We start from the raw sequence: 19,994 nt of genomic DNA, 5'->3' as shown, positions 1-19,994 counted from the left end.
ATCAATAACGTCTGGCACAATCCTGATTCTGATCAATTGTATTTTATTGAAACAAGATCAAAGCAGTTTCCATCTCTCCACTCAGAAATGCACTAACTATAGAACACTACTATGGGTCTCAATAGATAGTGACCCTAGATGTGGCATTACTTGTTTATGAAAATAATATGATCATACATAATACATTATATACATACGAGATATTATATAGGTTATGCATTTATAGTAATCTATAATGACTATAGTATATCTATGTCAATGTCATATATGTTATAAATATGTCTACTTTATGGAAATCTTTCTGGATATAAATGGACTAATAGCATTAGTACATTTCACAACAGATAATTACACTTAATATGCACTCTATTTTTAGTATCTAAACATAACAAAATATTAAACTTTCCAGAATTATTTTTATCAGGATATAAAAATGGATATTTGATATTTTCAATACTACTTATATTAGTATATTTTTTGTCTTCTTCTATATATACTACATATATGATAATTTATACTATACTGCTGAGGTGGCAGGAGAGGCTGTGGGCCTCCACCAGAGCCTTTGTTTGCATTATTTTCTTCTCAAAGCACCAAAATTGTACGATGAGGTGTCTCTGGTGTCAGCTGTGAGCAGCACAAGCACAGCTCTGTGCATTGGCAGCTTCACTCACTGCTCACCACGAAGGATTCTTTTGAACTTCTTTTGCAGAACCTGGTACTCGTTTATGGCCTGGGAGTAGGCAGCCGGATCCTCTGCCAGGCGATGGAACAGATTGTATGGCGGAGCTTGTTGAACATCTGGGGGTAAACAGATGACCTGAGGCAACATCTGGTTCCCCACAATGAAGTGGTCGAGGAGTTTTTCTCGCACAGACAAGTGCAGGCCATTGATGATATCCACCAGCCGCTGCAGGAAATCTCTCCTACGCCACTGGGACACGGGCACCACAGTGAGCAGGTGCATGACAATGGTCTTCATGGAGTAGGTGGAAAAGCTGAAGCCCAGCACAAGACAGGTGAAGAACTGCAGGCATTTGAGGTGCAAACTGTCATGGGGAGCCTGCTCGGCGATGTGCTCGAAGAATTTCATCTCTGCCACAGCATAGGTCTCAGGCCAGGCTGTGCTTTGGGTGTAGGCCTCTCTAGGCTGGCTGCTCACAAAGATGTCGGAGTCTCCTCTCCGTACCCCAAACAGCATCTCAATCCTGAAGATCTCTGTGCCATTGCTCACCTGGAATTGGCAGGAGCGACTGGAGGGCAGCAGCTTTAAATGCCAATTGTGTGACTGGGGCAGAGCTGGCCAGATGGCTCTCACCAGCTGGTAGAACCAGCGGGCAGTTTTCTGCACATCCAGGTAGGAGTCAGTGCACAGGGTGTCCAGGAGGCTGGCATCCTGATTGCTCCTCAGCTCCTCCTCGGGGTGGTGCAGGAAGCACAGCATGTTCTCAGCCTGCTGCTCCTTGCTGCAGGTGCACTCCAGCTGCACACGGACACGGAAGTTCCTCACGTGCCTCTGCTCTGCAGAGTCCAGCTCCAGGTGGAAGCTGTGGCCTCGGGGAGGAGTCATGGGTATGAACACCTGGAACACAACATCCTCCTCACGGGGACTCCAACCTTCGAAGGCACTGCCCACCCCGATGGCTCGTTGCAGGCCTGGGTAGAAGCTGTTGGACAAGACGTGTCCAGAGTAAACTGTATAATTGTCCATGAGGTTTTTTGTCCAATCGCAGCCTCTCTGTAAGTTCTGTACTGGCAACTGTATGCGTTCAATTATAATTCTTCCAATGTTATCCTCAAAATCATTATCTTCTTCATGGACTGCAGGTGCAACATCATTGTCTTCTCCATTTGCCGCCTCATTGACAACTTCATTTTCCACATTGCCTTCTCCATTTGCATCTCCATTTCTGATTTCCCCTTCATTTGCATGATTGTTTTCTCCTTCATACTCTTCTCTCCTCAGGCTCCTTATGCACCCCATTAACCATAGCACCAAGACAAGGACGCCGAGCACACCAAGAGCAAAGGGCTGAAAGACCCCCATGAGCTGCACCTTCGGCAGGCTGAGCTGCTCCACCTCCTGCTCCAGCCGAATCCTCTCCCATTCCAACTGCTTTGCTCGCACTTCCATGCGAAAACGTGTTTCCTCATCCCAACCATCACCCACGAGCTGTGGGTAGTGGATGACGCTTTTCAAGAGCACGAAAAGCACTGCTATGTAATTCATGGTCTGCAGGAGGATGGAGAGAAGGCCTTGAGTGGGGCTGTGAGGGAGGCAGCTGGCAGTGGGGGCAGCAGGGACAAGAATGCTCAGGGCTCCGAGAGCAGGAAGGACAGGGCCCCAGACAGCTGGCAGGCAGCAACGCCTGTCCCTCTGTCCCAGCAGCAGCAGCAGCAGCAGCAGCAGCAGCAGCAGCAGCAGCAGCAGGGTGCCCTGCCCAAGGCTCTCCCTTCAGGGGCTGTCCCTGCATGCAGGGGGAGAACCCAGCCCCAGGTGCAGCGTTTCTGCCCCGGCCCTTGTCCCCAGCCCAGCCTCCCCAGCACGTGTGCACTCACCGCTTGCCCAAGCAACACTGGGCCAGCGTGACCTGCTGGGCCCTTTTATAGCTGCCCCCATTGTGACATGTCCCCTGTGATGTCACAGGTGTTACTGCACATCACAAGCCAGCCAGCCCTGCCCTTTGTCCCCACCCTGGCTCAGCCTCTCAGAGTGGCCCTGGTGTACTGCTTAAGGCTGCCTTGGAGTGAATCTTTTTCAAAGAGCTCCCATTGCTCTTTCTTCAGTCCCTGAAGAACACATAGTCCAATGGCAAACTTAACACTGCCTACTTCAAAAATCAGCGAGGTGCCCAGGTACCATATCCACATGACTTTTAAACCTTTGCGTTGCCAAACGTAATATGGTTCTTTGGAAAGAGTAAACCCCCAATGGCTCAACTTGAGTTCTTTTTTTCTGTTTTTTGTTTTGTTCCCTGGGTTAATGTAAGAACCCAGACATAGGTAAAACCTTCCTCCAGGGATGATCTACATTGTGTCAGGCCCTTGGGCTGAGAATCCTGCTCCTCTCTGAGGAGAGAAATGTGCTGCTTTTGCACTGAAGTTCCCATAATCTAGTGGGACAAAATGGGTTGTTGGTGGACAGAAGACATGTCCCTGGTGATGTCACGGGTGTTACTGCACATCACAACCCAGCCAACCCCACCCTTTCTTCCCACGCTGACTCAGCATATCAGAGTGCCCCTGATGTGCTGCTTAAGGCTGCCTCGGAATGAATTATTTTCAAAGATTTCCCACTGCTGCTGACTGTGCTGTTGCCAGTGAGTGCAGCCACGTGTCCCCTGTGTCTGTGTGTGTCCCTGCTGTCCGTGCTGCCCTGCTGGCAGAGCCCTGTCCCTGTGCAGAGCTGTTCCCTCCCCGGGCACAGCCCCATGGCTGCTCCCTGCTGCGGCCTGGCCTGGCCCCAGAGCAGGGTCCCCGTGCGGGTGGCCCCGGGGTGGCCGCGTGTCCCCAGCCGGCTGTGCCTGGGCAGCTGCCTCAGCCGTGAGGGCTCAGAGCTGCGGGAGCCCACGGCTCTGTGCCGCCCGCGCTGCAGAGCTCCTGCTCCAGCTGCCAGGGCCCGGGCGCCCTGTGCCCTGTGGCCTCGCGCCCCGACGGCCGTGCCAGGCCCCGCGTGCTGCCCTCACGGTGGCACTGCTGGCCCAGGGCTGTGCCAGCCTTCTCCAGGGACACCTTCCCGCAGCCTGGCAGCCCCTGCACGGGCCCAGCACAGCCCTGCACAGGGGCTGTGTGCAAGGGCCTGCAGGGACAGCGCCAGGGCCGGCGGCTCCCCAGTGCCACAGGGCCGGCTGAGATGGACTTTTGGGAAGGACGTCTTTGCTTTGAGGGCTGTGAGGCCATGGCACAAGTTGATCAGAGAAGCTCTGGTTGTCCTGTCCATGCAAATGCTGCAATCCAGGCTGGCTGGGCCTTGGAGCAACCTGGCCTGGCCATAGGATTCCCAGACCGTGGCACAGGACTGGAACTGGATGGCCTTGGATGTCACTGGACACTCACAGACACAGCGTTTATTCAAGCCCAGCCTTTATTGGAACTTTGCACAGAGTACAGCTCCCAAAGTGAACACACTCTCCCAAGACAGGAGGGCAGTCAGTGTCTTTTTGAAAAAACAATCATGTGTTTTAGACATTTTCAGTAACAAGTAATAATGAGAATCATTCTTATATCTAAATTCTTTTCTCTACTGTAATGTTATATCTATTAAATGACATAAATAAGAAGTTTACGACTGAAGATTACATAAAGTTCCTTTGTTATGATCAAAAATATAACATATTGGGGATTATTATTATAATTCAGAGGAATTATTACTGAGAATCATAATTTATATATAATAGAACATATAACTGCTCTAATGAAATTAGTATTTGTGTTATAATTGGTATTGTATTTTACAGTAGTATTACTATACATTAAAGTGATTTTTAGATAAAATAACTTAAATATTTAAAATATTTCTAAGCTAATAAAGAAGTTAAATTAATCCAGCTCTCCTGCACAATACTCCTTCAAATGGCTCCATCCTCGAGGAGAGCAAGGCCTCTGCATGGGAAAGCATTGATAGATACAGTTAATGCAGACAGAGTTAAGAGATGCAGTGAAGAGGGGCAGGAGCCCTGAGCCTCTGCCCTGGCACAGCTCTGTGCTGGCTGCTCACAGAGATGTGTGGCTCGCCTCGGCCAGCCCAAAGAGCATCTCCAGCAGGAAGCTTTTCTTCACACAGGCCGCTGTCTGTGCTCCTCCAAAAGCCTGCCCAGCTCACCTGCACCCTCCTGCCCATATTCCTATTCATTTGAACAAGCCTGGCCATTTCCCTCCCTATCATTTTTGTGGTCCTCCACATTTCCTTCAGGTCTCTGAACGCCCTCTTTGACCGAAGCCTTCTCGCTCGATTTCCATCCTGCACCTTCAGCCTCTGCCTCAGCACCAGGATGCTGCTCTCTGCCTCATGGCTGCCCTTCTGTGCCTCATCCACAGCCCTAAAGGCAGGAGCAACAGTTCAGCAGCAGCCCAAAATGGCCCCTGCTGCAAGGCAGCCACAAGAAGGGGTCTCCAGCCAGGGTCACTTGGCTCTCGGGGAGCCTGGTCCAGCTCCTCTGTGCTCAGCTGCAGATCCTCGTCCAAATCATTCATCACGGGCTGTGGCAACTGGAAGAGGAGCAGTGCAACCAGGGCAAGGACAGATTTGTGCACCATGGTCTGCAGGTGGAGAGAGACAAGGGTTTCAGTGGGGCCACCAAGGCAGCTTGTGGTGGCTGAAGTGAGGCCCGGAGGCACAGGCATGTGAAGGCAGGAAGCAGAGGGTTCCAGACAGCTGGCAGGCAGCAGGGCCTGTCCCAATGGGCCAGCAGCAGCCCCCTGCCCTGCCCGAGGTGCTGGCACCAGGGGCTGGCCCTGGATGCAGGGGGACAATGCAGCCCTGGGTGCTGCACTTGTGCCCTGGCCCTGGCCCAGCTGACCAGGCTGGGCCAGGCTGCGGGGGCCTTTTATAGCTGTCCCCATTGGGACATGTTCCCCTGATGTCACACGGGCCAAAGGCATCACAGCCAGGCTAGTCCTGCCCTTTGTCCCCAGCCCAGCTCAGCGACTGAGAGTGGACTCAGCAATGAAAGCCCCGGCACCCACCAAGTGCAGCCCCTCTGGGAGGGCATGGGCCCCCAGGGGTTCCCTTCACAAAGCAGGCAGAGACCTGCCTGACATTTTGTCAAAGAGAAACAAACATCATCAATGCTGCTGATTATAATCAATAATATTAGCTATGAAAGCACCAGAGGTGCTCTTTGGATGGTGCTGGTTTTTCTTTGACTATAGTGGGTGTGCATGGTTCAGTTTTTTATTGCTTGACTATTCCCGGATCCAGCCCCTCTAACACCTTTGTGAAACCTCCCCATTATTGAACACCATAGATAAAGATCAGGAACTGTAGCCAGACTACCTGTAGGCTCCTTTAGATCAAGAAGTGGCAGACAGGTGCTTCCAGCAGAGAATTTGAATTGCTTTGCATAACAGTAGCACCCCTGTGTTAGCTGGGACTGGCACTCGTGTTGTGCCTGAACACTGGAGCGAAGGGTAGGAATGTGGTGTTCAAGTGCACTCAGGTGCTCCTTGGGACACCCATGTGCAGGAATACAGAACACCTTTCCCTCAGTAGGGATCTGCTGTGGAAAGGATCCCTGTGGTTTTCTCCTCCATGGAGCAGTTTGGATGCACAGTGTGGTATGATGTAACCTCAGCATCAGCCGTGAGGGATGCAGAGCTGCAGGAGCCCGTGTGTCTCTGCTCTGGGGACACCAGTGCAGTGTCTGTTTCTGCTGTCCCACTGCAAGAGGACATTGATTCCAAAGAGATATTTCTTTTGGGGGTGGTAAGCAGCTGCAGGCAGCAATCTCCCTGTGGGCAACTCCCACTGCCAACAGAGAGTCTGCTGCACGTTCAACAAGTTCAGGTTTGCTGTGCCAAGGGCCTGGGCAGTGTCTGGGATGAGCAGAATCTTCATTGTGACACCAGTGAACACACTGAGGTCACAACAGCAGTGCCTGTTCCCTGCCAGCCACACCTGCCAATTCCCAGCATCACCTTTGAGTACAAAGGGATTGCAGAGCAAAAAGCATCTGTGTAGCCACCATGGTCTTCAGTGGTGGCTGCCCCATGGAGAATATTGAGAGGAGGCCACTGCTGCTCTTGTCAGAGGGCTGCTGTGCAGGGATGTCCCTTGCCTTGCTGAGTCTCATATTTTTGCCTGTGGTCTGAGGTCAGGTGGATGCCATCTTCTCCCAACAGGCCCAGATGCTCCAAGGCAGATGCAGAGATGTGGAATAAAAAACCTTGAGTATCCCCTGAGTAGCCAGGCATTCTGCTGTTCAGTTTGTCCTGACCCATGTCAGGGGTTGGAACAAGATGGTTTTTTCCTCCCAACCCAAACCATTCTAGGATTTTATGATTTCCCCATGACTGACTTTGGTCCCCTGAAAAGACCTCTTATCTCCTCTCTTCCCCCCACCTGTGGAGAGCACATTCTGGTGCTGCTGGTAGTGTTGGGACAGGTTGGTAGAATCTCTTCCTGCCATCCCATGGATGTAAGCCTGACTTCTCTCTGAAGTCTTTGTCCCTGAACCAGTGCCTTCAAATGACAGCTATCTCCCCTCCTTCCTTTTCCATTCAGCACTTGAGTAGACACAACATTTCTCATGGTTTTCCATAGAACAGCACAGGTCCCAGTTCCCATATTGTGGAGCCCTCTGCCATAAATCAGCCTGATAGGTTTATTCTCTACGTAATGGGAAATTATGACAAATGCAGCTGTACAATCTAGTTAGTAACTCACCATAATGACTGCTCTGGGGTCATTTATGGGTTTTGTCATATGTGAGCTTTCAGAACTTTAGAGATTACATTTTTCACACTTTTTTGTTGGAATCTCAGTTTATTAGACTTTACTACAGCATTAATCACTTGCAGTACAACCCTGGACTTCACAAATGTATCACATCAGCATGAAAAAGGCAGAGAAAACAAGAACTGTTGTGAATTAATGAGCCGGGTAACACATGTCTCACAACCAGTGATGAAACAACCTGTGTTCTTCTTCAAGCTGCAACAGAAAGCCCCAAAGTCTGGCTTTTTATAATTTTTTTTTTTTCTCCACAAAACATGAGCAGCAGCAAAGAACTGAAACAACACAGCCAGGCTTGAAACCTGAAAGATCTGCAAGGCTGAGTCTATCCTAGTTAATGGTGAAATGATGTGTGAATCTGTCCTAGATGTTCAAATAAAGAAGATTGATTCACAGTTACAATATGGCTTATAAGCAAAACACTGGGATTATATAGGAGAAATGCATGTGTCATGAAACAACCAATAAATCAGAGAGACAGTTCCAAGCTCTACTGTGAAGGTCTGGGAAATGTTCAGAGTTGCCATCTATGGAGTTTGGTGCAGGATAAACTGGAACAAAAGGCCATCATTACCCAAATTGCTTTGGTTTGGGCTGGTTGTTGGTTTTTTCGGGTTTTTGTTTTGTTTTGGTTTTTTTTGTTTTTTGTCAGATAATGTTTTATAATACTCCAAAAAATATGTTGAAAAGGTCACCATGATCCATCAGACACAAGCAGGGGGCTGGGATTGATGCAACACATTCCTTGCCCTGGGAGGGTGGTCAGAGGGAAGGCCTGTTTGGGGGTAAATCAGCATCAGGGAGCTGGCTCAAACCTGGGCTGGCCAAAGCTTTAGAATCACAAAATATCCTGTGCTGGAAAGGACCCACAAGGATCATCAAGTCCAACTCCTGGCTCTGCAAGAACACCTCAAGAATCCCACCCTGTGCCTTGGTGGGCAGGAGCACACAGCTGCCTGTGTTTTTGGGTGGATGGGTGAGATGATCTGCAGGTGCTGAGGAGAATCCCTGCTCCCTGAGCTCCTGGAGAGCTGCAGACACTGATAACTGGTAAGGACACCTGGGGCTGGTGACCTTTCTTTTGCTGCTTTCTGCTAAAGATAACAGCCTGTTAACAAGTTCTTGTTGCTGAGGTGATAAATAGCTGGCAAGACTCCCTCCTTTTTTGTCTGCACAACTTTTTATGCTCAGCACCAGGAAGGATTTGGCCCAAACAGAGGGATTTGGTGCTGAGAGTGCTCAGCCAGGCAGAGCAGCTCCTTCTGGCTGATGCAAAAATTAGCCCTGTGCTGGCAAGGCAAATGATCCATAGTTATGGTGGTGTTGGGTATTTACTGGGAGAAAAGAAGGTGTAAAATGAAGCTCCTGAAGCTTGTTGGTATCCTGGAAGCTGGTCAGACCCCACCTGGCCACAGAGGTTGTTTGGCCAGCTGAGGTGATGGAATTTATTGGGCTGTGCTAGGATAGTTGCCTGTGGAAACATGAAGGACCTTCAAGGGGGATGAAATATGGCCTCATAGTAGAAACAGCTGGGCTGAGCACTCATTATTCCAGCTATGAATCTTTGCTCTCAGGAGCAATAGATTCTTTCATTAAACCACAACTTGTTTTGTTCTTGTGGGTTTTTGGGTTTTTTGTTTTGTTTTTTTTTTTTTTTTTTTAAATTATTATTATTATTTTGAGAAACATAAAGGACCTTCTTGTTTATTTTATTAGCCTTTTCAAATCATCTTGTTTGAGTAGTGCAGGACACCCATTGCATGAGAAGCATGAAATATTAGATGTTACCAGAGTGTGGCACCTGCAATGAGATGTAAATGCTGAATCTCCTTTTGGAGATGAGGGAGTCACAGACTCAGGTTCTTCAGTGACCAGCAGGAGATGGGAGACAGGCATTGCACAGACACAGAAGGTGACAGAGGTCATAGCCAGAGGTTCCCTGCTGGGTAAAAGCAACTCTGCTTGTACATGTTTGGATTTTAGAAACACAAATTGATGCAAAGGCTTGGTCCTGTGTTTTCTACCTTTGGCTCGATACAGGCTAGGACAGACTGTTTCCATGAGTATGTTGCACTCATTCCAGACTTTAGGAACCAATGCTGGTTGTCAGCAGGTAAAACTCTGCTTTGTAGGAGGCATCACCCCCTCAGATGGAATTTGAAGCAGAAGTGTTTGGTTTTGAGGCCTGGGCAGAGACAGCTCTGCTGGGCAGCCCAGGGCTGGAGGCAGGGCTGGGAGAATCACCTGTGTCCTGCTGGGAAAATGTGGTGGCAAGAGGCTGAAGGCAAGTATGGAAACAAATCCAGTTTTGGGCAACACTTTGGTCATTTGGATTCAGATGTTTAATATAGAGAAAGCAGAGACTTCAGTGGATAAACCCCAGCAAGTGCCATTCTCTGCAGGTCTTGGGTGAGTGGAATTTTCGGGAAACCCAGGGATGAGGCAAGCAAGAAGAGCATCCCAGTGATTACAAAGCTGCAGGTGCTCACTCCAGTATCATCTTGACCCAGGGGACCACCAGTGACCCTCACCTGTGCCTGCTCCTGTGCACAGCCAGAGGCAGGGGCTGGACAAAATCCTGCACCAACTCAGCCTAGCTCTGCCTAACCCAGCTGTACTTGGTGTAACCCCAGGCTCAGCCTATGTGACATGTGAGAGATTTTAGCCTTGATCATTACAAACACATTCTATGCTTTGCATCCAGAAATGACTAATGGATGGAGGATGAAGAACATGGACATAGGAGAAAACTCCAAAAATCCACAATGCAGCACCAGACCTTTAGGTCGAAGCAGTGTGGCAAGCAACAAATCCAGCTCAGAGCTTCTCAATCTGTGTTGGTCTTCAGGAGGAGGGTCAGGGCGAGGAAGGGGAGTGGGAGAAGATGTTGGTGTGCTGCCCTGGTGGCTGCTGGTGCAGGAAGTGCTGGATGCTCATCCCCAGCCCTCCCTCAGTGGCAGGAGCCCTGCGGTGCTGCAGCACTCCAGCACAGGCAGGGAGGCCCTGGCTGCTTTGGGCAGCTGCCTGATCTCCCTGTGCCTTGAGCCGTCCCGGCTGGATGCTCTCAGCTCCGACATGGTCTGGAGGAGAGAAAACAAGAGACATTCCTGCTGTGTGAGGGGAGCACAGGGAGCAGAGCTGTCCCACGGCGCCGTACGTCACCTCCCGCTGACAGATCCTGGCTGCAGCAAAGAGGCTGCAGCCCAAAAATAGCCCCTTCCCTCACACATGAAATGAATGGATGGGAAAGCCTACGTGCCTCCACACCTCTGATCCTGTGCTGGGCCCCAGCAGAGCAGCTCAGTGTCAGGAAAGGGGTGCTCCCTGTGGCCTCCCAGGAATGGGGTGGATGTGGCAAGGCTGGTGCAAAGATGCCAGCCTGGCCTGGTCCTGCATCTACCCACTGCATTCCCAGCTCTTGATCTGCAGCACCATGTGCATCTCCCAGTTTCCACCACCTCTGGGGCCTGTCCCCATCACATCAGAGAGCTTCTTCTGGAAGGTGTTTCTACTAAGTCCCATGTGATGTTCTACCCATATTTTTTTGTTTCACACTGACAGAGGGCAGGATTAGATTAGATTTTAGGAAGAAATCCTTCTCTGTGAGGGTGGGGAGGCCCTGGCACAGGTTGCCCAGAGAAGCTGTGGCTGCCCCATCTCTGGAAGTGTTTCAGGCCAGGTTGGATGGGGCTTGGATAGTGGGGTAATGGAAGGTGTCCCTGCCCATGGTAAGGGCTTGGAATAAGATTGATCCTTCCAACCCAAATCATTCAGTGTATATGATCTTAAGATTTCATGATTTTCTCTTGTAGCACAGAGCAAAATGTCCCCATTAGGTTTGCTGGCATCTTCCTGTTGCTCTGCTGAAAGCCTGTTCCTGCTCTGCTTCTTCCCTTCATCTTCCTTAGAGGAAAACTGTATTTTATGTCCTGCTGGAGAAAATGGAGAGCACTTTTCATCCTCAGCCCTCAACACTGGGGAGTGAAACACAGGTGGTGGACTAATGCCATTAAAATTTCTTTGTCCCCATGCCCCTATCTCCACGTCTGCTCCCAGCCCAGGGATGCTGAGTTTCCTCATGTGTAGCAGTGCCCAGAGGGTGGAAAATTGAGGGTGAATTGTTGAAAAAGCTCAGTTTGCAGCTCAAGATGACAGTTTTGCTCTGAGGTCAAGGACCTGCTGCTTTTGCCAGCAAAAAGAGCCCAGATGTTTTTCAATTTACACAGGCGAGCTCGCCGAAGGCAGGTTAGCACTGTCATGCTGCACGTTTGGGAAGGACCCCTTCTTCTCCAAGCCTCTGGCATAAAATACACTCTGTGAAACAGGAGGTCAGAGTGCTGAAGTGATTTAAGAGCCTTTGCTCTGACTCAAGGATTTTGAAGGGGTCTTCATGTTTGTTGTGTTTCTGGATTCTAATATCAATGAGAGAATTAAATCATTATATTAAAACATCAAAACACTAATGCTTTGTTTTCATTGGCATGAACCAAAATGATCTAACTCAAAAGCCATGAAATATCAGCCTTTTTTTTTGCTGATGAATAATAAGATCTCTGGCTGCATGTGATAGTAAATTTAATAATGTCAGTGATTTGAAAGGTTTGAGTCCTAAACGTGAAGAAATGTGTTTTACCCCCTCCACCCTCTACCTTTTTTCTCCCTTCCCCCCCGCACTACTGTCAGGAAGTTTTGTGGTAAATGAGCCAAAATGTGTAGATTAGAGCCCATCTCATGTACCAGGTGAGTGCCAAACTCCACATACCCAGTGCAAACCTCCATCTCCCAGGTGGTCTGAATTTGCTTATAGCTGGGTCCTGTAAGCAGATTTAATATTTCATAAGCACTGCTCCATCTCATGCCTATATTATTGACACCACATGGAAGTCAGGAAATTGGTTCTTTCTGGGAACAGTTTGCAGAAATATGCAGCCTGTCAGCTCCTTTCTCATGGGGTGCATTAACAGAGGGGCTCGCAATTACAAGTAATGAACCTTCTCCAGATGTCTGCAGTGACTCAGCTCCAACTTTATCTTCGACGGACGAGATGGACTTGACAAGATGGATTATTTGTGGATATAATGTAACAACTTTGCAAAACGTGGAATTCCCAATTATTGCAAGGCAAGGCGAAGTATTCGGTAGGAGCGATGAACGCCGAGGTTTATCCACTGGATAAACAACAACCCAAAAGGAAAGAAGCTGTGCCATTTCCCCCCTCTTGAAACCACCAATGTTCCCATGCTGTTTTAATTCTTCCTCTTTACGATACCATTTATGTTACACACATTAAAGTTAAGTCATGTCTTTAATAAGATGGAAACTGGAAGTGAGATTTTGAAGGAAAAAGAGCTCGGAGTCCTAAATTTACTCTGCGCTTGGAGGGAACAGAAAAAACAACAGAAAGGATGGGATATACCAAAGAAAGCAATTTTAATTGTCATCTTCCATGGAAAATTGAATCCAGTCATTCCCCACCGCTGTGAGTGCCAACGTACTGTGCTATATATGGCTGGGTGCTTATTTTAGCAGCTCAGCTGCACAGAAAAAGTGCAACCAAAGTGAGATTTCTCGGGTAAAGTTCTGCCTGCAAATGATGCATGGGGGTTTTCTGGGTTGTAAATTTAAAAGCAGGTATTTCAAGGCCTGCGTCAGATAATTGGAACAAATCTCTTTTACTTTGGGTTTGACTAAGAGCGGTAATTTCATGTTAATGCCCTCTCAAGGAATACTTGTCAGGTGTGGATAAAGAGATGCTGAATTATCTTTCTTTCAAATTTGAGGTCTCCTGGTACCCGAGTTGTAAGACTGGGGTCTCCTTGGGGAAGTATTTGTAGATCTTCTCGGGCTGAGCTGCAGGTTTGTTTGATGTGGATCTTCAAGATAAAATTACTGTGCTCCAGATGTTCCAGTTTAAATGTTTGTACATAGGGATTTCCTTGGTTGTTGAAGAGAGAAGACTCAAAACAGACTTGATCATTCATGCATCTATTCCTAGCACATGTTTTGCTATGTTTGAGGAGGCAAATGTCAAGAGGAGCTTTTATAAACAGGCCTTTCTTTCTCAGAGCACAGTTTGTTTACCAGGTAACATGCAGAGCAGGCTTCTGCAGTGCTAAGAGCAAACTGTTGATTTAAACTATCATGCCTCTCCCACCAGCTCCCACCAGCTCCAAAAATCTTCCTTTCTGGTCAGGATGAGAAAATAAAAGGAGAAATTCTGCTCCCTACCTGTTGCCTGCCAAGGGTGAGATGTGCTCTGCCTGCATCCCCACTAGTGTCTGTTGAATCTTCTGCAGTGCCTTTTTCCAGATGTGGGAAAGACTGAGCTCTGAGGATGCTGGACCCAGCTCAGCTCCAGGTGGTGTTGATCCATGAAACCCTGCTGCAATCAGGTTCTTTTTTGCCCTCAGGGTCTCTTGGGGCTCACGACATTAATGCTTTCTCAACAAGAAGAACTCACTCAATATTGTTCCTGCAGGACACAAACTCTTTTGGCACTTGGGAGTTTTGTCCCAATTTAGGAAGGAGCAGAGACCTTTCCCATGTGGTTTAGTGCCAGGAAGGGGGCAGTGGGCTTGCTTCCCTACCATGACTCCTCAAGGATCCTCAGCAATTTGGGACAGTAATGTGTCTCCAGGCAGCAGCAAACATCTGTGGAGACAAATGACTTCAAAGGGTGGCTGATAATTATCAAAAGGAAGAGCCAGCTCTTTGTAAATAATAAGACAAAACAACCCACTGCAGGATAGGGGTCTATCCAAAAGCCAGTTTTGGTGGCATTACATGCAGCAATGGGGGAGCAGGGCTGGTCCCCTCTTTTGGGTGTCTGCAGAAGTCAGTGTAGGGGGCTGTGCTGTTAAGGGGGAGCCAGGGGCTGGCTCAGCAGTTCCTATTATCATCTGACCCTTTGGATTGGCCTCGACATCCCAAGTAATGGCTTTCTCAGCCTGAGATGCAGAAGAGGGGTTTAATTCTTCACTTCCATGCATCCACAAGCCCTGGTTCTGACAATTATTCAGAAACTGGGGAAGAACAGACAAATTAATTAAACAGTGTGGCAAAGCAGATGCAGGGACAGACAGGGAGATGAGCAACAGGGTGGTGGAAAGGAGCTCTGCTCTGAGGCTGGTCCAACCCTCTGTGCCCCTCGGCAAGGTGGGGAAGGGGCTGAAAAACCCCGTTCGAGTTGAAAGCTGAAAGCGACCGCAGTTCTCCCCATCTTCCGAGGGCGGAGGGAAGCGAGCACCGCACGGAATTGCAAAACACCCCAGCAGCAGCACACTGCCCTCTCCCTCCTCCTCAGCCCAGCGCTGGCCACAGGGCGAGGTGACCCTGCTGCCAGCAGCCCCCTGCACCCCGCACACGTGGCGACCTCCAGCCGGAGCATCTGGGGCTCAGGCTGCCTCTCTGCGGGCCCCTCATCGCTCTCCATCCGCGGCGGTCTGGGCTGAGCGCAGCGCAGCATCTGCCGGCCGCGGGCTGCGAGCGGGCGGCCCCGGCGGGTGCTCCCCGAGCGGCTCGGGGCCTTTGGAGTGACAAAGGAATGTTCTTCCTGCCCCGCCCCATCCCCTTTCAAAGCCCTGCGCTTCCCAGCCAGCCGGATGATTCCCTTCCCAATATATTCTTCCCCTCAGCTGTATTGCACTGTTTTAGGGGTTTCTCTAGGCTGTAGTAACATAGGCAGTCATAAAGCCAAAGCCTTTATTAAACAGCAGCTCCGTTATCGAAGAATTGGGGGGCGGTCGCCAGGGGCCGACACCTGCTGGTGTTTGCCTAGGCAACGCTGGAAGGAAGTTCCCGTGTAGTCCCGTCCGAGCACAGAAATGTGAGTTTCAACCTCACAGGCACGTCCAGACCTCGGTTGGCGCTCGTTGGTCCAGGGGTGTCACTCTTCTCAACATCTCCTTTGGTCATGGCTAGTCAGGACTTCCACTAAAGAGGTGTTTCTTGGGAACTCTGGAGACTTTGCATATGGGGCAGTGTCTTTTGATTGACAGGGAGCAGCAGCAGGCGGCCGGAAGTGAAGTGAGGGACAGGGTGGAAGTAGAAAGTGATTGAACCAGAACTGGGATTGTTTGGGAAAGTACAAACAGATGGCCAACTTGGGGATACAGAATATGCACATCAAGAACAGTAAGTTGCTTAACATTTTAACAGAGGGGACAACTCTTAAAACTATTTGTAACCCTTAATTTTATGGCTGCTGAACCTTTTTATTTACCTCAGATTTTAATGAATGAAAAATGGGAGCTAGGGACATAGAAATATTTACTATTTCTTCATTATCATCTCTCTTCTTCTTTCCCTTCTTCTTTTTCTTCTTCTTTTCCTCCTTCTTAATTGCTACTACTACTCTTTCTTCTTCATCTTATTCTTTTTATTCCTATTTTATTTTTTATTCTTATTTATTACTCCTATTTCTTCTTCATTATCATATGTGGGAATAGAACTAGAGAGCAGAACTGCAAGCACTGCTCAGCTTGTCACAACCAACATGGATGTGTTAGCCATAGCAGGCTGCAAGCCTTGGCAAGAGTAAGCGGGATTTTAAAGGAGGAATGTAAAAGATAAGAAAGTGCTTGGTACGGAGTGCTTACCATGCAGCTTCATGGGGATTTATGTGAAATACTACATGTACCTGGTTAGCTTAAATGAGGCATTGATTGAGCAATGTTATTTAGTTACAAGTAAGCAATATAGCTTAATAACATGAATATTATTGGTGCGTTATTTTTAGCAATAGCTGAAAAAGCATATAAATTTTGCTTTGTGTATCAATAAACTGCTTCATGGATGCATGGCTTAATGCAAGCATATAATGAAAACCCTGTCTCTTCATTACCACCACCATCAATCATATTCTTCTTATACTTCTAATTCTTCTATTCTTCTGATTAATCTTATTCACTTGTTATGCTTGCTGTCATTCTTATCCCTTTTTGTATTCTTATATTAATAACTATTTTCTCATTTACCACTACTACTATTTCTTCTTCACCATCATCTTCTTATTCCTATTCTCTTATTCTTTTTCTTTTTTTTTTTGTAACTACTACTATTTCTTAAACTCAACTTTCATTTGTTTTTCGAAGAATGATATGAGTCAAAGTCCTGCGGTCACATCCATGGAGTAACACCTCCCATCTGACACTTCCTGAACGGAAGTGCCCGTTCCGATTCAATATCAGAAGCAAGTTTTCTCTGACAGAGGCATGAGGCATTGGTAGAAGTTCCCCAGGGAAGTGGTGGAGTGACTGTCTCTCAAGTGTTGAAGAGTTCTACAGATGTGGCCCTTGGGGATGTGGCTTTGTGGTGATGGTGGTGCTGCCAGGGTGCCAGTGGCACTGGGTGACCATCAGGGTCTCTTCCCACCTTGATGACTCCACGGGATTCACTTCTGAGCCCCCTGGCACCCAGTGTGCCCCATGGATGCTGTTTGAGGCTGGGCACAGTGGTGACTTTGGGTGATGGGGAGATGGCCCTCGGCAGCTGAGGCTGCGGGGCCATGTCCAGGCCAAGGCCACCTGTGTGTCCCCCTGGGGCACCGTGCAGTCCCCGGGCCAGCCACCATCTGTCTGCAGCCAGCTTGGTGCTGGCACAGACACTGCTCCTGCGGCTGTGGCCTCAGGCAGGGCCAGCAGCAGAGTGACCGCAGTGCCCACAGTGACCGCAGTGACCGCAGTGACCACAGTGCCTGCAGTGACCACAGTGACCACAGTGACCACAGTGACCACAGTGACCGCAGTGACTGCAGTGACTGCAGTGCCCGCAGTGACCACAGTGACCACAGTGACCGCAGTGACCACAGTGCCCTCAGTGCCCACAGTGCCCTCAGTGACCACAGTGACCACAGTGCCCTCAGTGCCCACAGTGCCCTCAGTGACCACAGTGCCCTCAGTGACCGCAGTGCCCGCAGTGATCACAGTGCCCACAGTGACCACAGTGCCCGCAGTGTCTCTCTGAGGTGGCTGGGCTGTGCACTGGGGGCAGCTGGCTGCTGCCAGGGGCCCTGCCCAGCCGAGGGGCCAGGGGGGCTCCACGGCCCTGCCCTGGGCCCCAGCTGGGCCACGGAGCCCTGGGCGTGCAGGGAGGGAAGCGAGGCATGGAGTGTCTCTGGTGCCTGGCCCTCAACCCCAGGCCTCCCGAGGGACAGGCATGGTCAGCCTGCCAGGGCTGCTCTTTGGGCCCTGCTGCCTTCTTCATACAGCTCAAGGATGCTGAGTTTGTCCCAGTCATCCTCCTCCTGTGGCAAGGCAGTGGTCCTGAAGCTGAAGAGGTTTAGCTGTGAGTCAGAGGTGACATGTGAAAGGTGTTTGCTGCTGTTGTCTTCCTCCATGGGAACTTGGCTGATGGAGTCCCTGTTCACAGCTACTTCATGGCACAGCTCTGGATTGAAGCAGTCTTCCCAGTCAGAGAGGTCTTGGCAGCTGCTGGCCTCTCCTTGGGATAGCTCTGGTTCTGCCTCACCTTGGCACTCTTGGGAAAGCTCTGTCTGGGTGTGCTATTCCCAGTCTTGATCATCCCCAGCTGGGTTCCCCTCCTCACTCCCTTTCTCTGCCAGGAGTGGGGCTCTGTGTGGGGTTAGGGTTTGTTCCCTTACTTTTCCTCCTTTTTGGAGAATTTTCCCCATTATTATGCTAAGAAACCCTGCCGGGCTGCACCCAAGCTCTTCATGGCTCAATACAAAGGGATGGGCGGGGGCTGTCTCCCTGCTTTTCACTCGCCGGCGGGGTCTGAGGGGAGTCCGGGGACTGCACCCTTCCAGCCCTCACCATCCGAGCATCAGGAGCCGGGTTCTCTGCTGCCGGACCCTGCACTGCCATCTCTCCGCTCCAGCCTCCTGTCTCTGAGCACACAGCTGAGCACCAGGACCCGCACGGTGAGAAGGGAGGGGACCTTCCTCCACTCTTCTCCCACCTGGGACACGGAGCTGCAGCTTTGCCCCCCCCGGTCCCACCTGCAGCCTCCGCAGCTCCGTGTGTGCCCTGCCCCACTTTCCACCACCGGGATCAAACGCAGGCAGAGCGTGTCTGCGGCTGAAAAGGGACTGGAACTGAGTTATTTGTTCTGTTTTGTTGTTAATTTTCATAGCTGCTGTTGTTTCTGTTTGTCTGGCTAGATATATTAATAAAGAGCTCTTATTCCTACTCCCATATCTCTGCCTGAGAGTCCCTGATTCAAAAATTATAATAACCGGGAGGAGTTCCTGTAAGTTTGTAAGGAAAATTAATCCACAAACACCGGAGGTTTATGTCCAAAAAGGAGACAGAGGAGTCCTTTTTGCTTTATTCGAATAAAGGGAGAGGCCATAGGGCATTCCCCTGGGATCTGTCCAATTTTTGGAGGACGCAGCCTCCTTTTATCCCAATTTCCCGGCCGCTTTTCCCTCTCTCTTTCCCCATTGGCTGAGGTACTTGAGAGGAACAGACTTCCCGGAACTCCTGACACCTGACATTCCCCTCTAATGTATAACCCTTCCTTTTAATTTTTAATTCTTATACAATTCATAGTTTTTCCCCGTTGCTTCTTTCATCTTCCGATATCCAATTTCATTTACCAGCAAACCTCCAGTTTGTTTGTAAAGGCAAATCTCTTTTCCCATTCATCAATCAGTATAATCCCTCCCACTGTTTCTTTTATCTCTAGGTGCTAACTTTATCTACCATCAAATCTACAGCTTGTCTGCCCAAGATGTACCTGAAGGCCCTTCAATAAATAACAACCGCTTTTTGTTCCCTTAATTTTGTCTGGCCTCTGTATTTAGGTAGTGTCGGAAAAGGCATTAGGTTAATACAATGCTTATTTTTAAAAACTCACTGGCCTATGGAACCGCATGATGCCTTTTCCATAGGAAGAACTGGAAAGCAACCAGCCCAGTTGTGCCAACTTTTACCAGCTCAGGTGTGACTTTGGGGTTGCCAACCACCAGGGACCACCAGAGACCCCCAGGACAGAAGAACGCATGCAGAAAGGGAAGACAAAGTATATTAATGATTTTGGGAGAAATAATTATCATATGTATGCTTATTCCAGGAAAATCAGTGAATATGTATATAAAATGGAGTATAGAAACAGATGCATTTTCTATTATCAGTGAGTGAGCTTGGTGGAGTTATGCCCCACACATCCAGCCAAGTAAAGAACTTCTGCTTTCTACAGGAAATCAAAGGAGACACTTCCTCAAACATAGAGCTGAAATGCACAAAGAAGAAAATGCTCACAACATGTCACCAAACTGTTTCCAAGCCACCAAAAATCCCTGAAATGTAACCAGATAATTTTATTTAAACAGCAGAATGTGACAGACTCTTATCTTTGCTTTGCAAAGAGCAACAAGTACAGTGTGTCCACTTAAGACAATTCTTTCTAGAATAACACATTCCTCAACTTCCCCTGAAGCTGGGATTTTGTACTAAATGCAGACATGATTAAGACTTTTTTTCCCAACCTGACTTTCATGGCAGTTCACTTGTGCCCTGTGAATCCCACCTTAAAGAGCTTTTGAAGAGATTGCTTTAACTGCAATGACTTTGTGCCTGTA

At 49.0% G+C, this 19,994-nt stretch overlaps 1 protein-coding gene across 1 annotated transcript; it reads right to left on the bottom strand.

Annotated features, from left to right (window-relative positions):
- Positions 1–670: 670 nt before the first annotated feature.
- On the bottom strand, positions 671–15,367 carry LOC306816199 (inositol 1,4,5-trisphosphate receptor-interacting protein-like 1; the record flags this gene model as incomplete). Its single annotated transcript, XM_079332676.1, has 6 exons — positions 671–1,234; positions 1,319–1,417; positions 1,511–2,233; positions 4,967–5,039; positions 14,809–14,978; positions 15,296–15,367. The coding sequence occupies 6 exons, from the start codon at positions 15,365–15,367 to the stop codon at positions 671–673; spliced, it is 1,701 nt and encodes a 566-aa protein (XP_079188802.1).
- Positions 15,368–19,994: the final 4,627 nt, after the last annotated feature.

The sequence above is a fragment of the Erithacus rubecula genome (genome assembly GCF_903797595.1).
Source record: "Erithacus rubecula genome assembly, contig: scaffold_436_arrow_ctg1, whole genome shotgun sequence".
Taxonomy (NCBI): Eukaryota; Metazoa; Chordata; class Aves; order Passeriformes; family Muscicapidae; genus Erithacus; species Erithacus rubecula.
Note: the sequence above shows the minus strand (reverse complement) of the source record. Positions and strands in the feature narration are given on the sequence as shown.